The following is an 18405-nucleotide window of genomic DNA, read 5'->3' as shown; positions in this document are numbered from 1 at the left end:
GTGTACACCTCAATTAAAGCAGAAGCAGTGGTAGGATCACATCTCCTGCTTGCCTGTGTCTGCAGTGATATCCTTGGCAAGTGTAACCTCCTGTCCTTTGCTAAAACTACTCTCACATGTACTGTTTATCTCAGGCTGAACTAAAAACTTTGTCTCAAAAAAAGATTTTTTTTTTTAAAGGCATTTGAACTCTAAAATATTTGGTCTGGGATAAATGCAAAACAGTGAGTGCTTTTTTATTTGTTCACTGAATCAAAACACCACTTCTTAGAATTCTCAATTCCCCAGCCACAGACAGTGGCAGACAGGGAATGCACAAGAGCATGAATACAGTGACATTATTTAGACAACCCTGGAATCGAAGGAGGACCAATCTTCTTACAGTGAACCACATTATATTTAACTTGAAGAAGCAAACACTGGGGAATAGGGAGAAAGTTTGCAGGTTGAAAATAGACAATCCAGACTTGGATCTGGTTTCCTGGAATATCCAGAATCCATATAATCCAAATACATGGATTTGAGTAAGCTTGAGTTCTGAGTAACAAACTCTGTGACAACATAACTGCAGGGAAATGAATGTGGTACTGTACCACTTATGTCCAAAGTGTACAGAGGTAAAACAGATCTGCAAAACAAAGCTCCGACATCCTGAAAGAGCCACTTCTTTACACAGCCAGTAAGTTAATTTTCTAAAGTCCATGATAAACATCATAACTCACTGTACTACAGGAAAAGTCACCATCCTTCTATTTCATGCTGGTATTTTGATAGCCTTTGCACTATACTTGTAGTAGACATAACATGATACCATACTTTCTTATCTGCAGAGAATCACCAAGAAAAAAAAACAGGGCAAAATCAGCCTCTGCAATGGCTCACAATATTTTCTGCTTCAGGTTTTCCTACAGAAAGGGAATGTCTTCTGTATACAGGCTATGACAGATTTCAAAAACAGATCCTAAAAGGTCATTGTAACTTACAAGAAAAGAAAAGTGCTGTTAGTCATGCAAAGAGTGACCCCTGTGTCCCTGCCCAGTTGCAGAGGCGCAAATGATGACTTACCAGTGGCTACTCCCCACAGCCGTTCTTCTTGGAATTGCAACATCTGGTATGTAAAACCCTTTCCTTCCTCACCGATGAGGTTTTTGCAGGGGACCCTTACATCTTCAAAAAATATCTGAGCTGTGTCTGATGACCTCATACCCAGTTTGTCTATCTTTCTAGCAACATGAATGCCTGAAGAGAAAGGAGTATGAGAAAGACCACAAAAAATAGAATCATTATGAACAAGTACAATGTTTTCAGAGAGAAAATTTTGCAGATGTATGTTCCAGGACAACAATGAAACCTACCTGTAGGAAAAACATAACAGTATTCTGGAGTAAAATGGCCCAAATCCTATTTTAAAAGGTTTTTTCACTTTATTTAACTAGCAAATCAGAAACTTTAAAAGTCCCACTTTCCATTATTCCCCAAATAATAAGAATTTAGTGGTCCTAATAATTGTACTCCACACAGGTCTTCAAACAATGCAATATTTATGTGTTTATGTTTGATTTTTATCTAGCATTATAATAAAATGCTGGAATTCAATTCAGCAATATTTTCCAAGTGCCTGCACTGCTATGAAACAGTAGACAATTATTCAATAAGGACAAAAACAGAGCTACATTTTACGTATTTCTCCTCCTGGAAATCCTCTTCCTTCCCTCTCTTCTTCATTTATCTTCCCCTTTCTAGCCTACCCTGATTTTTTTCTGGTACAGGGATCACTCTGAGTTTTCATGTGTGTATGTTTGTGAGGAGGGTTTGCTTCCCCACAGACCTCTCTCTACACAGCACTGACTCTGACCCCACGTGCAATGGTCTGTTGAAGATGAACCTGGTTCATTCAGGTCTGGCCACATGAGGGTTCAGTAACCTCATCACAGTGGGCAGGACTCCGTCCCATTGTTTGTTTCTCATAGCTACAAGTTCTTTCTTGCTGTTGTTCAGATGCAAGCATGGCTTACCACTGTGCCATGAGAGTTTAACAGGCACCCACTGTTTTCCCGTGGCAATTCTCCTGTCTTCAGCTTTTATCTCCCTTTTAATCTGGAGCTAATTCAAATATTCAGGGTGAAAGTCAAGAATGCTTCAAAAGTGAGAGGACAACAACCAGGCAGAAGGATTTTTGCAAAACATGTTAATTACATCTGACAAGTCTATATATGTAGCAAAACAGTCCTCCATATCAGCATATGTATCTTTGCTGGAAAACAAAACCTTTTTACTACTCACGTACATGTTTCTCCACCCAGTTTTGTGATGAGGAGGTATTCTGTCAATGTTTTCCTCTTTATTCTATTTTTTTTTCAATCTCTACTACTCTCTGACATGGCTCACTAGAAGCTGGTTGGTCACCACACAGACTGTTGTGGTCCCTCTGTACTTGTTTGTATCTTGCTATACTTCGTGGCTTTCAGAGAACACAATTTTCTGAACTAATACAGACATCTCAACTTTTACTCAGAGGAGGCATTCAGCCATGTGAAAATTACTTTGGTTTTGCAGGCAGAAGGAGTTGGCAGTCATTTCCTTCAAATTCACTCTCTCTGGCTGCACTAAATAAGGTTATGGAAATTTTCATCTCTTCACAGAGAAGAAATACTGACAGCATTTACAAATGCCAAGACTGCTCTAAGAATAAGGTTCCACAAGTTCCACTCAAGATTTTTTCTCCACCAACCAATCTGTAATCAGATTATGTGTTAGGAAGACTTGCTTTGATACGTGGTCAATGCAGGAATAAAATCAGGACAGCTGTACAAAAATTCTTGATTCTTGAATTGAAAATTATCTAGCAATTTGTACTCAGCCAAAAAAGCATTTGTGGTTTGTTTCCATTTTATAAACAGAGCTAAATAACCACACACTGAGCAATTTACAAGCCCAGATGAAATCTGGAACATTGTTTCCCATTGGAATACTTCTATTTGGTTTCTTTGAGAGTCACAGAGATCATGTGTGGCCTAAAGCCAACTGGCTTTATGCAATCACTGCTCTTCACCCATATGAAGATGCACTTACTGCTCTTGTTAGTGGGTGGTTTAAAAGGACTCTCCTCGAGAAAGCACAACTGCTGTCAGTTCATTATATTGCTAAATCAATCCTGTTGTTAACTTCCCAGATCCACATACAGCAACAACTATTGAAAGCTCTTACAGGCTTGGTTAGAGGAGATAAATGTGCTAATGATTTCTATCTGTAATTCTTCCAGATTGGGTTGTGTGCTCAATTTTCCAGCATTCCCCTTTGTCATGCCATACCAGTTTCACTTGTCCTTATCATGTTTCTCACCCACAAGGAGACCAAGCTGCATCAGTCTCATGTAATGCCCCTTCCGTGGCTAGTACATGCTTTATGTTGTGGAAGACAGTGATACATAATCATCTCTTTGCCACCATGGGGGCATCAAAATCTCCCTTTCCTTCATTTGTCTTCCTTCCCTTCCTAAGGGGTACTACTAATGTAAAACTATCAGCAGCAGTAGAAATCAAAATAAATCACATGCAATAACACACAAATCTCAATTTAACAAGGCCAAGCACCTGACTTACTAAAATCACTCTTAACAGAGCCATTTGAGCTACTTGCACCAGTATCACTGAGATGGATTGGTATCTCTCTGCCTGGGCAGTTCTTCCCAAGTGTCTTTGACTTTTCATCTTCTCCCATTCCTCCAGCCTTCTGAAAATCTCTTTTATTTCCTATATTCTATCTTGAGAGAAAGGCAGTTGCTCTCTCCTGACACCATTTGGTGCCATTACAAATGGAAACAGACACATTTCAAATTTCAATTTGAGAAACATGCTCTTTCTCTTTTCCTGGTTGCTCTTCTCTTTATTAACTCCCCCTTACAATCTCCCCTAGTTCTATCTGAGGACTCAGAGGACAAATAGTTACCAGATCAGGGCTGCAAGCAATTTGTCTATATACCTTACACACAGACATTTTGTAATTTGTTAGATCCTCTTTCATCATATGAAAAATTCAGCTGCTTTTTTCAGACACTGTTATTGTATGAGAAGTATTCACCTAATTTGGATATGTATTGTGGATCCATAGTGCTGTTATCCAAATTCTCTTTAGGAGAAATGTAGCCAGCAGTGTCTATCAAATCTAGACCATGATTTGCTTCACCTTAGATTAGAGAGTACACATACCCAAAATTAGAAGAAGCAAATCCTACTTTGTATCTTCAATAAATTACCAATTGTTGAAGTTAATAATTCACTTTCAGACTTGTAATCTTTTTCCCTCTTTGTTTGTTCACCATGCTATATAAGTACAAAACAACTTAGATTTTTAGAAAAAATGCACCACGGATCCTTCTTTACCCAGTCATATAGGCTGGTGCCTGCAGAGGTGAGTCAGACATAACACATTTGCTCTCCATTGCAGCTGTTTTTGAGCTTTGACACACATACATCCACAGACGTTTGAGAGTGCATCATTCAGTGATGTCCTCCAGACGCTTCCTGTACAGCCTTGGTCTGCTGCCCTCCATGGAGCACAATCTTTAGCAGACAGACATCCTTAGGATGTATCAAACCAGATAGAGCTTCCTGAAAAATCTCACTTCTGATATGACTCACCCACTGAGCACAATCAACAGTCTTAATACTTCATTTCAAAAGGTCACCAATCTTGGTACTGTGACCCCTTTGGAGGTAAATATGTGTATCATCACAGAAGAATTAAAACACGTGCACTTTGAGGAGTGCAAATTTTGTTCCTAGGAAGACTTCTACACTTCTGCAGATCAGCTTAAGGTGTCTCAGGCAATTTTTCGACTCCAAATCTATTTAATGCAGGTAGAGAAGGTCTGTGTTTAGGCTACGTGATCTAACATCTCCCCTCTCCTAGAGCTATGACAATTCACGTCTTTTTGTAGGAAGCAAAGTAGCTGAAAACCTCTAAGAAAACTTCTGTATATTTGATCTGCCACCAGCCATGGGTCAGCTGCTTTGTTGTTTTAGGAAGACTGATCTCAAAGAAGTAGTACTGCATTTGCATTCTGACCCTTTCATGAAAAATCACAAGAAGGACTTCATTCATTTTTCAGCAGATGGCTGATAAGTGAATTTACCTGAAAATTCAGAGAGATTCTGACTCTGAGTTACATGTTCACTCATCACTTCTCAATAACGATGAAGTCCACAACTAGTGAAGCAGCTCAGGTCTGTCTTCTGTGAGCTCCCATTCAAAGACTGTCTTGCATGAGCAGAGGTTGTAGAAGCTCACAACTCACTCAGAATCTGCTTGATTCTCAAGGCAGCTCACTTGCTTGACTTACCCCATACTGAAATTCACTTAAAAGACATTCCCTTAAGAATCTCTCATCATCCTCTTTTGCAACACTGAAGAGCTGGGTTTTGTTCTCAGTCTAATCCATTAAGTGAACACAGAGACATTCACTTCACTGCCACGGCGGTGTTCCTACATGTGAAATGCCAACAATGGCATATATTTCATGTGTAAAATACTCTGAATGGAATGAAAAAAACAGCCCTGACTATAAATATTTTATATAATAAATGCATTGATATACATTGTTCTAGATTTAACAAATATTAAATAGTATTAAAACAAGTATTTCATTCCATTAAATAAACATTAATTTTTAAAATTGCACATTAAAATATACTATATATTATATAGTGCATAAATTAATATACTGCATGTTTTAAAATATTAAAATGAGTGAAAACTTAAAAGATTTAGAAACTTTTGCACAAGTGTCAAAACTGCAAAGGATCCCACCAGCACAATCTTAACTGCATCCTCTCTGAATGATGTTCTTTATGCATATAGCACTCCTGCATTCTTCAAGGTCTGCAGATTACTCAGAACAGACACTGTGTGGACTGTACCACTGAAACTTGTACCCTTAGACCAGGCTGTATTTCTTCCATGTCTTCACCTGAATTGCTAGTCTTATTCAAAACCAAATCCCTACTTCCAAGAATCTTTCACTCCAGCCCACATTTAACTCTCAGACTATTTTTATAATTCAAATTGGTAGCAGTGCTCTCATGAAAAGATTCCTTTGCACAGCACAGCCACGAAACACTCTGAGAATGCCTGCAATTCTCTTCAGCAAGCCCACCAGGCTTGTTTTGAGAGGTATTTCCCAAGTTTGAAATCTCTAAACTCTTTATCCTTTTACTTTTATATGGTTATGAATCATTGCCATGAAAATGTGTCTGAACAACTTCTCTAAATATATTTTCATTAAGCACCTTTCCTTCTTGTATTAGGCATACAAAAAACATCAATAAAATCAAATTAGAAGACAAAGAGTCCTGTGTTATTACCAGGTAGATTCATTGGCAGACATATGAGAGATTTATTTTGATGGGGAGGTCCTTCACTGGTGTTTGCCAGGAGGCACATCCAGTCTGCCTGGGTCCCGGATGTAATCCACATCTTCCCTCCATTTATGACATATTCATCGCCCTTTCTCACAGCCGTTGTCTTGATATCTATTTCAAAACACAGGAAATGAAGGGTTATTCTTGGGAAGGAGAGGCATGTTGGTCCGGGTATGAGTGGCAGGGTCAGTCCCTTGCTCTCAGACAGAAAACTCATATTTGGTTCTCCCTCATAACCCCATGTCCTATAATCCTTCCAGGCATGAGGCAAACCAGTCTGGACAACTCTTGGAAGGCAAGTCAGGGAAACAGGATCACTTCTCCACTTCTCTCACCTTCCTTTAGATGGAATCTTCATCCCAGTGGATAAAAGCAGAAAACTTCCTAAGTGTGGTGGTCAAAAACTTGGGACAGAAGCATTTCACTCTGAGGTGACCTACTAGAGTTTCTCTCACTGTGCACTGGTTCTGACGAAGCCATTAATTCCAGAGTCATGACTTAAACAAACATAAACCTTGCTATCTATGAATGTATAAAGACAAACCGACATCCACTTCCTGCATGCTCTTGGTCATGGGGTGCAATACCTTCAAAGCTGGTAAACTATCAAAGGCCAAGTCTGAATGCAATGAACGTCTATACATGAAGGAGATCTGAACACCTGCTGTTTATGCACCCTGGCAAAAAGCAATATTATTTTCCTCTGCGACTGTTCACATTACGCTGCAAGCAGCCCCAGTTGCTTTCAACAGACAGCCAGAGAGAATCACTAGTTGTTATTTACCCCCCAGCAGACTTTCCAAAGGGCTGGCTTCTTTTCCCTGCAATTGAACCTCTTCGACAAGAACCCCAGTTGACAAAGACTCTCCAACAGATATCCAGCTATAAGTAGGTGATGGTATAAGAGAACCCTGCCACACTCCCAATAGCACCTGTAAATCTAACAAGACTATGAAGTCTGTAAGAGGCCGCCCACTGAGGGGGACCGTAGACTGGGAGGGTAGGAGTCAGACACCAGGTGGAGTGGGCAGGCACATGTAAGACATCTCGTTACACTTTCATACACAACCACCTCAATCTGCACGTGCACGTTCTTCCCTAGGGCCCTAAACATAAGCCAAAAGCAAACCCAAGTATCTGACCTTCATTTAGGAGATAAACTGGGACTGAGGTCAGCATGGCTGAAAACTAGTCTTGTTAATGAAGGAACAGGGGAAAAATGATGGGAGTATATAGCTATGGCTAAAGGAATGTACTAGCTGGTAATGATCAAGAGCAAGGGAAGGAGATAGTAATCATGTGGATAAAACCAGCAGACACAGAGGAATTCACCCAGTGAAAGGGCTGTGGCAAATCTGTCCAAGGGACTCGATATGAAATCTGTATAAGAATGAAGGCCAAGAAATTGAAGGAATCTAAAGTACTGGCACTCATAATACATGGACACAGACACTGGACACTCATATACATGGAGACTAAATAATAAATGAAGGACACACAAGAGCTGGAATAAGAAATATGACTGCTGAAATGGTGTGACAAGGATGGGAGCATACACAGTGATTTACATCACACATCCCTTTGTTACGAAACAGCTACTGACGAGATTAGATAGAAGTCTCATAGAAGGTCTGCAAAGGAACAATGAGCACTGTGATGTTACCACAAATGTAAATAGTTCTTGCAAGCATGGCGTCACAGGGGCCTAACCACCCAAATACAGATTAAAGAACAAATGCCTTACTAATGAGAATGTTTAAGTACTCCCAGATTCAATGGTTCGAAGTTTGCTTCAAACACTTGAGAAGCAACTATTTTAAATGATCTTATGAAGAGTTGATTATCTTTAATTAAAAGAAAGATGATCAAATCAATATGTAAGTTTTATGTTTAAAATACAGCAGGCTTTGAAAATGTACTTAAGAATTTACTAAGGTCAAGTGGACTCAGGAATATGGCTATACAGAAAATTTGGAATATATGACTGATTATTTTCCCTGATAGAGCATAGCTCTGGGAAAAGGCTACTTCAGTGGGTGCTCCATGACTAATTTTTGCAGGCCCACACCACTGACCCTGTATTTTTTATGTCTCAACACAACATGCTCTGAGGAGCCCTTCTGGGGAAGAGCACAAGGCATCACCAGAGGCGTATGATACAGCTGGTGCCATATAAGCAATCAGGGTTGGTCACATCACCATTCAAATCATGTGTACTCGAGCCTCAATTTTCTTCTCCACTGCACTCTTGAGTCCAGTCATGCATCTAAATAGATTTTACTAAAGATAAGGTTGGCTTCAACTTTTAAGGTCAATATTACAGTCAAAGATAGGCAACACATATCATTCAAGTAAAATATGAAGAACACATATCTGAAATTTACATCATCAGAACAGGAAAAGAAGCCCCAAAACTTTAAAGAAATACCTTCAAGTCTAACTGAATGAATAATCACTTCAAAAAACCAAGAGATGACTTGCAGGAAATGAACAAGATTAATCATGAAAGCAAGCTACAGTTTGGAGGTCAAAAGATAAGTACTGCTACAGGTTGAACTAAGTTAAATCTTGCAGACGAAACCCAACAAAATCAAAGAAGGTTAGGGTGGCAAATAAAAATGTTTCATCCACAGAAATGAAAAGAGGATGGGAAAAAAATGAGGCATATAGAGGACACTTCAAAAAAAGAAACTTTTTACAGGAGATTACAGATGGATTACAATATAGTTGACAAAGCAAAACGCCTACAAGAAGGACTGTATAGAAACTGAAATTAGTGAAAACAGAGGTTGCTGGTTTTGGCAATCTCCACAGCCTCAAAATACATTTGGAAAGAAAAGAGAATTCAATTTACCCATGGTATCTTATTGAAACCCAACCTGATTTGTTTATTATGAAATTGGATTTTCTGGAGAAAAAATCCTATTGGACCCAAGCAAGTGAAATTGACACTACTAGGTAACTATGAGTTAAAATTTGAAAAGATAATTAGGACAAAAGTGGAAATGTGCATAAGAAACTTGGCAAAGGGGAAATTGCATCAGGTTGCATTAAAAGATGAAGTTCTGATGTGCAGGGAGAGGTACTAGTTAAGCCCCTCCTTGGATATCAGCCTCTGGACAAAACCTACTGAATATTTGCATTAATGATCTTTTAAAGGGTAGGAATACACTAATTAAATTTATTTTGTGACACAAACTTGGGAGACATCACCAACACAGACAACTGAAGTGTGCCCCAGTGAGAAAGGAATGATCTTGAGTTTTCAAATTCAACATGGCAAGTACAAGTACTCAGATACAAAGTAGTAAAAGTGATTGCTAAATCCTGCAATGTTTCCATAGCAAACTGGTAATGAAGATGATCCACAGTTAATCACAGGATTTGCAAGTTTGCAAGCTGTTGTGTAACATCACATATTGGAGAGTAATACTTCTACTAGGGTTGTAAAAGTATTTGTGCCATTATAGACACCATGTGAAATTCTGGGGTTTTTTGCTCAAAAAAGACAACCTCAATTCAGAAAAGCAGAAAGGCTGGATTCCACTGAAACAAAACAGGGAAAGGTATCTATGTTGAAGAGGTATACATGAACAGTGTTATCAGCTGTAGATGCCTGGACATAACTCGAAGACAAGAGGAAGTGTTTTCCATGATGTGTTCTTAAATATCCCCACAAACTGTCAGCAAAACATTCTATAAATTGTGGAATTGGAGTGAGATAGAATGAGAAAATATAATTCAAACTGACACAAATGTTTATGCTTTGTAGTACCAGAATCCTGAAATTAAAGAACTTTCTGTACCAACTGTACTGTTCTCTTTTTCTTTTCAAGCCAACTCTGCGCTAGTTTTGGTGCACTCGGTCACTACTATGGACAATACAGAACTGCACTTGAAAGAAGACAGGTGCTCCTTCAAACTGACATGAATTTTCTGTTAGACTAATATACACAGTCCTTTTTGTTCTGTTGAATTCTAAATAAATTGGTTTGAGGCACATTTCAGTTCTCATGTAAACACTTTTTTTGTCTTCCCAGCTCATATCGCCTTAATTAATTTTGGAACTGCAGGAAAAAATGTTAGAGCTACCTCAGTCTCTGTCATTCTTCAGTTTAAAATATACTGGCTCACATGGCAGAAGCATGTCCCCAACCCTCACATGTGAAGAGTTGCTATGTCCCTTCACTTCTCTTAGGGGAACAAACATCCCCAATAGCATGAGAAACAAAAGGAAGCACCAAGTGCAGTTTCACACAGCTCAGTCTACTTTACAGCTGGGCCACCTGGAGATGGTGCAAAATGGTGCAACTCAGAACACAAGCTATTGTTGCCCACACCTAAGTTGTCCATTTAATTACCTTTTAGAAGCACTGTAAGCTTGATTTGGCATATATATCAGGGATCAAATTTTCCAGAACAGGGGGAAAATGTATTGTCATTTCATCCTACAGTGTCTCCAAGCTGCAGCATAGGTTCATTAGATACTCCTCTTTGATTCCAAATTTGTTTTTAACTGCATTAATCTAAGTACATCATACCACTTTAACTAGATTATAAACAACATGCTGCTGAAGCATTATTTATGTTACTTATTATCTGGAACACTGCATCAAAAAATTCATATTTGGAAATTTCTGATAATCATCTAATTAAACTAGAGAGGCATTTATTAAAATAAATGATGCATTTCTTACATTAGCAAAATTCAAATTTATAATTACTTTAACAAGTAAATTACTAAGTACTATTATAAGATGAATTATTTACATCTTAATATTTGAATTATGACAAGCAATAATGTTAATTTAAATAATATTGAAATTTAATATTTATATGTTTATTATTTATAATTATTAAGTATTAATAATAGTTGCTCTTTAATAAACAAGTCTACTACAATAATGGAATTTTTCTTATGAACAAATTCAATTAACCCAGAAAGGAAAACAGCAATGGATCATGCAGGAAGATTTAGTCCCATGATTTCATTATCCACGTTAACGTTCTTGAAATCTACCTACTGCACCCTTGCAGCTGGATGTTTATCTATTTGCCTTGAAAAAACCAACAGGAGTTTTGTCACAGAGATGGATATAGGACTCCTACAATAAAAAATATCTCATACTTGGCAAGTTTGTCTGCAGGAAAATGTCTGAGTAATTTGTAAGAACACAATGTGTTCAACTTAGCCATGTTCTGTCCAACTAAACCTCTAAAAGTGGTCACTTATCATTCTCTTTTCCATGAAGCCCATGATTCAGCATCAGAGGAGACATCTTTTCTTTTTCCACAGTATCTGTTTTGGTTTAATTGTTCAAATTTTCTACAGCCTCAGGCACTTTAGAGTAATAGTTTCATTTGTTCAGGTTTTTAAACATATTCTTGCATTAAACCAAGAAAAACAGCTGCATGCAAAGTAACTAAATCACAAAGGTAATAGATTTGACATCACAAATTCTTCATTACCTCTAAATAAAGCAATCAGCAGTTGAGATATATTTTTGCTTCACCAGAATGACAGAAGGGGCTGAGGTGTGGTAAAGATGAGCAAGAGGAAATCATTGTGAAAGTGATGCCATCATTTTCAGAACAGAGTGGCTCTGTAGTTTGCCCCCATTCAGAGGAGAGGTTGTGTTAAGGCAGTGCAAGTTCCAGTACAGCTGAACAGGTTATGTTCCCCATCACGTACATCTCGAGTTGCATGACTGACGCTGGCTGTGCAACTGATGAGGTGCTGGAGCGCTCCTGCCAGCGGTGAGCCTGGACAGAGCAGGGAGGCAGCAGCAGGACAACAGTAGAAGAAAACTGGGGCCAGTATAAAAGAAAAAAATCTCTTGTGCTCAGCCTATACAAGGTTACTCCATTGATTCACCTGACAAATATGTTAAAATTGATTGCTTTTGGATGCATGAGAAACATGTGTTATGTTCCTGGAATGTTACTTTTTGCCCTCACCACACCAGACTTTCCTTCCTTTTGTTTATTACAAAGGATGGGGGCAAAGTGAAATGTCAGGAAAAACAGATTCTTTCCATTAAAACATCAAGCTGTCTAAAACTGGCAGTTTGCTAGGTTAACTTACTTGCAACATCTGACCCAGCTCCAGCTTCACTGATTCCCAAGCAAGCCACAAAATCACCAGCTATAGTTGGTATGAGGAACTGTTTTTTCAACTCATGGGAACCAAACCTGCAACAAAATAATGAAAAATATAGGCTATTAAAAGCTTATGAAGGTCAGTTTTATTTAGGGGTTAGTTACAAATCTTGTTCTACCCACACAGTGATCAGTTTTCCTATGACCAGGTTAAAGCTGTCCCAGAGCCAAAAGATAGAATAGATACCTTCCAAAGCTGTGATTCAGTCTTCACCAGAAGTGCAGCCACAATCATTTCATACAAGTTTTAAAAAGTATTCAGGCATCTTATTCCCACAGAAATGTATGGCCTAGATGCCCAAAAATCTCTCTTTATGATTGTTGCTTTAAGAGTTCCAGATCTAAATAAACATAACCCCTGAGGATTCCCCTTTATGCTCCTGAAGTCAGCCAGGATGGAGGACCTGCTCTCTGTTTATCTTCAGACTTCTGCACCAGCTCTTTGCCAGGTTTTAGTGATGACTGAAAAGTTATGACATGTCAGGGCCACCATCTGCAAATATATGTATTTAAATTATTTATCTCTTAATATATTTAAATCACACAGTAAAATCCATTAATGCTTCTTCTCAGCTGCTCTTTTATCTCTACAAAAATAAAAAGGGAAACAGCAAGCTGTTGATGGTATTTTAACACAAAAATTTCACTTGGCTGTATTTCGGTTCAGTTAAGAGGCATACACTATTTTCCCATTGTTTAGAAGCTCATATCCATTCAAAATATGGTCCATCTCATTTTATGCTTGATTTTATCCTAATTAACATTCACTGATTTCTTCTGCAGTGTGAATGGTGAGTTCAAGGTCTAGTTCTTGAACCTCTCATGCGACTGAAAAATTCCTTGGGTCATGAAATGTCTTCTGTGTGCAGGAATCCATAAATTCAAGTTCCTCCTCAGCCTCCTCTTTGGTATGAGGCTTCTCAGGTCATCATCATCACTCGCCTCTTTAGGCTCACTGGGGCCTCCTTCTAAAACATAGTTCCAGTACTTCCAAAGGAGTGGGGCCATTCAAGCTAAGACTAAGCCATCCCCTCCAACCAGCCCTGGCACAAAGTACACGGGACAGCCAGAGAACAGACTGGGATCTGGCAGACATTTCCACTTGGTGCACACAAGGAGCTCAATTCCTAGTCCTGTCTCTGCTGAAAATCACAGCAGCAATCCCAAATAAATACAGGAAGCAAGTCTGGAGTGCTTGCTGCTCACTCTAGCATACTGGAACAAAGTTCCCATGTCTGTTAGGCAGTATACTTCTTTTTAACTTTCCATGGGTATGATCAAGTATGGCTAGTTGCACATTCATTAGTCAAAAAAACCCCAAACAACCCAACCAACAACATGGAAAACTAGATAATGAGAGCAGATAGTGGTGATTTTTGGCAATGCTTTCTGACGCTTGAAACTTTGCTAACCTTTAGCATTTCAACAGAGAATTTTCACAGCAAGAACTTTTCTTAGGATGATATTTTTGGTTTGATGTCTTTCTTTGTTTTGAGTTCCAGAAAACAGTTCAGTTCTTTCCAAAAATGTGGCTGTAGAAGATATTATTTTGCAATCAAGAAAAAGTCACGCAACTCTATCTTCAGAAGATGTGCCTTGCAGGAGACAGCTAGCTTCTTGCTCAACTGCTAGCTTTCTGCTAGAAACATGTCATTTCTGTAAAATTCTACCCATCTTAAGTGCATCCCAGGAAAACCTCAGGCTTGCACAAATGTGATACCCACTTCTTCCCAGTTTAACAGCTACAGAATTAGAAAACTCTACTTTCAAGGAGATCGTGCTCTGGCTCAAGACAGACCTGACCATGTCTGCTTTCTGGTTGGGGTCATACCCCAGAACACAGTTTCCCATGTGATTAACTGTGCGGCCTTGGCATCACTATAAAATATATTTCTATGCATTTGGGTGTCCATACACACACACAAGTCTACAGTCAATGAATCTTGTTGATCCTGTGTAACACAGAAGTCCCAAGTGTGAGATTCTGACACATTGAGTTGCATGAAAGTGGTTCATCCTTTCTTGCTCCATACTTCGTAACTAACATTGGTGGAAATGTCATGAAAACAAAGACAAAAATTCCGGTGGTATACAATACCATATTTAGAAGGCAAAAGGAAAGAAAAGAAACCATGGCAAAATACAGATATAACACTTCTGTGATCCACATAGTTCTGTTTATATGTTCTGATTGTCAGCTGCAGCTTCTCTCCTTTACAGCAAACAATAAATCACATAGTAAAACTAACTTTTTTTGATATTCATTCCCAGGTATGCTGTTGACAAGGGTGGCACCTCATCTTCCAGAATTTTGGGTGTATCCACATTCCAGGGGCAAACTGCTGGATCAGTCAGTTGCCCCACTCTAGTTTTAAAAACTGTTGCTATGACACAGAATGTCTGCGAAACTACTACATGAAGAAGTTGGTAACTGTCAGTTTTATTGAGGGAGGAAAAAACCCAACAAAACAGATTGAGCAAGTGCAGGAGCCTGAATGATAGCAAGTGACTAAAATGGGAACACTGACATAGCTACCGAGAAAAAGAAAAATGATTAATTATCCAGAATGGGCATATTTAGGAAGCATGATATATGTGCTACAACTTTAGGATTGACACCTTGCAAAGCTGGAAAAGGAACAAGTAAATTATAAAGCAGAATTAGACTGATCCTAATCACTGCAACTAAACACATCCTTAATATTACTGCACTGGCATATCTGGCTAAGAAAAAAGACAAACACCAATAACTTGGATTCTGGAATTAAATTTTTTAATTGGTTGTGGCACCAAAACTCTGTGTTTGTAAACATATAATCTACTACTAAACAAGGCTTATGTTTTAACATATAATACTCTAGCATTAAAAATATATTTTAAAAAAGAGTATTTTCTCCCCTAAACCAAACTGTCTGAGAGAAGCAGAGAGGAAGGAGGTTCTTTCCTCAGGCTGGACAGGAAATATATACACTGTTGTTTTTCTCTACTCATGACACTTTGGGTTTTAGGCTAAACTAAACTTTCTGAAAATTACCTTGTAAGAGCAGGAGTAGCCATGCCAGCTTGCACTCCAATAGCCATAGTAATACCTCCACAGCGGATATTTCCCAGCTCTTCTGCCACTGCAATATTATAGGAGAAGTCCAAGCCCATGCCACCATATTCTGAGGAAAAAACAGATCTATGATTCTCATGTTTTAGACTGGCATAAGCAGCAAGAAAAACAACAACACAAAAAGATGTTGCTACTGCAAGCACTTGCCAACTGCAATTTAACTGCTAATTTTTAAGTATTTGACAATTACCAGCTTTCCTTTCACAAAAGCAATACCACACTATTCTTTACAGTGTCTGAATTGAGAATTACACCCACTCTAATTATCCATGTGCACATCAGGTCACCTCTGAGTATCCTAAGTAGCCTCATTACTTTTACTGTAAGCAGCGGGAAGAAGTGACATGCTGTTGAAAATTATATCAGAAGGCAAAATTATTCTTTCCAACAGCAAGGTCATATGAACAGATCACAACACAAGGTAAGAAGTGCTTTTATTTCCCCATGATAACACCTGACACCCGCACTCATCTGACAATGGAATCATCTTGCTCAGACACAGCAATCAAGTCGGCATGGAGTGAGACCACATGCAGGTTGTGTTTCTATGCTAAATTACTGCCATCGCTCAAAATTCACGTTAGGCACAACTACAGTACCGAACACGTGTATTTCATACCCTGGCACCTGGTCTGTGCAGTGATTAAAGCATTCTTTGTTCATAGGGGACTGACAACCTGGGATGCTGGCCTGGTGCCAGCACAGCCCATTGCTCCCCTTCTCCCCTCCATATTCCAATCTGCAAATTCAATTAAAGAAAAAATTATTCTTCACCTCACTCCCATGCCCAGTGCTGATAAACCCACTACAAAGTGAAGCACAGAAAAGGGCTACATTGCTATGGTGGATGAGATAATTTTTGGCTGTATTAAATAGCTTACAGTTCAAAGGAAATATGGTGAGAAAGCAAAGGTTACTGCTTGACGTCATTAGTTGGATGAGCAGCTGTGATTAGATAACGTTACCTCCTTTTTTTTTAGCTGCCTTGAAGACCGGCTAAGAAAATTTCAAATAAATAGAAACAAACCCTCACCCCTCACACACACAATAAGGGGCAGATGACCCTCTTTTGTTTTCACTTGCTGACCTCAAACACTGAGTACACCGCTCTACTGACCTGCTCTGAAGTTTTCAAAAAACACCATTAAATAAAAGTCAAAACACCACAGTGCATATGAACATGGGGCTTTGCATGCTATCATCTGTTTCCTAAACCCACAAGAACTATCTTTGTGCATCCTTTCCCTGCTGAAAGGAAAACACAGCAGGAAAGGCAAAGCATAAAATTTGGTTTGCAAAGAACACTTCTCCTTAGGTCATACTGAATAGTCTAGACTGTCAGAATTAAAAAATGGCTACTTTTCCAAACTTTTGCTTGAAAAGAATTTCTTAAAAATATACGCAATCTTAAAGTTCCTACTGTGAGCTTAAGCAGTACAATGAAACAATAACAATATGGAAATGTGTTTAACATAACAATCTAATTTTCTTGCCTTTACACAGCCCCCATCAGCAAATGAATGCTCTGAGGAGCAGTTAGGAAAGCATGTGCAGGTAAAGACAGGACTGTTTAAAGATATCTGGCATGAGAGAGATTTTGCTAATTTTGTATGGATCTATAGCAGAATTATAAAAGATAACCTCAGGTTTGGCACCTCACAAATACTTTTCATTAGATTTTTTTTTTTTTTAAATCAGTCAATACTTTTATTGCCAAACTACTGTTATTACTGATTTTATCTTTAGTTTTGTCTACAAGGCAGTTATATTCCCATCTTTCATTTAAATTTCACAGATCAAAACCTTAGTTTCTAGATTTACCCGAAGTAACTTCCCAGGAGGAATGTTATGCACAAAACTGACCCAAAGAAGGGCTACTTTATCCAAGTATACAGCTTACAGACATTCTTTGTCCATACCACAGTCCATTGCATATTACCACATAACAGACTCTTCTTGCTCTCATTTGAGATTAATTACTAAGCAGTACATTTTAAAAACAAAGTGCTGCAAAAGGCCAACTTTTAAAGGAATGACAATGAAAGAATTTCTGACCAAAGGACAGAATGAAGCTTTGGGAGCTGGGGGTGGAGAGGGAAGTCCTGCCAGGCAAAGAGATGATAAAATCCAAAGATTTTATGATCTGGGGATAGAAAATGCAAGAGACAACCACAGATGCAGGCAGGAAGGGCAGAAGCAAATGGAAAAACATTAATCAGACCACACCTAAGCTTTCATCAGTTCTGTTCCAGGAGCCAAGAAGCTAAATTTTCATGGAGAAATGTGAGTGATTTGATGGACAATGATAGAGAATGTCTTTTTGAGCCCTGAATACTTGATCAAGGTGGCGACTGACTTGTCAGTGCAGTCTGTGATGTTATTTCCCCAGTAATTTGGGTAACCTAGGGCATGGCGAAGCACAGTTGTGTCCCATCTCTTTGGAGAACTGGGCCTCCACACCGAGCCAGGCTGCCAGGGGTGTTACACACAGCAATAGCTGGCAGTGCTGGCTGGCTACAAGCACCAAAGCAACTTCCTTTTTCCCTCAGCTCCTGGTGGCAGCCTGGTGTTCACAGCCCCACTGCTGGAACTCCGGCCAGATATTTTGGGGCTGGTCCAAGCGCATTCTCCTGCATGACGTGGGATTCAGCTCTCAATCGGAGACAAAACCACCAGGCCATTCTTTTTTCTATCTGCTTCAGGGATGATGGT

At 38.9% G+C, this 18405-nt stretch overlaps 1 protein-coding gene across 1 annotated transcript in view; it reads right to left on the bottom strand.

The window, feature by feature from the left end:
* Positions 1–18405, bottom strand: part of LOC309575897 (putative acyl-CoA dehydrogenase 6) — an 82874-nt gene that overhangs the window by 13019 nt on the left and 51450 nt on the right. Inside the window, exons 3-6 of the mRNA XM_082286767.1 lie at positions 15613–15742; positions 12505–12611; positions 6363–6530; positions 1066–1239 (exon numbers count right to left, since the gene is read on the bottom strand). Coding sequence (XP_082142893.1) covers positions 1066–1239; positions 6363–6530; positions 12505–12611; positions 15613–15742 — 579 coding nt within the window. The remainder of the gene's footprint in view (positions 1–1065; positions 1240–6362; positions 6531–12504; positions 12612–15612; positions 15743–18405) is intronic.

The sequence above is a fragment of the Coloeus monedula genome (assembly GCF_965178545.1).
Source record: "Coloeus monedula genome assembly, chromosome: 1".
In the NCBI taxonomy this organism is placed as follows: domain Eukaryota; kingdom Metazoa; phylum Chordata; class Aves; order Passeriformes; family Corvidae; genus Coloeus; species Coloeus monedula.
Note: the sequence above shows the minus strand (reverse complement) of the source record. Positions and strands in the feature narration are given on the sequence as shown.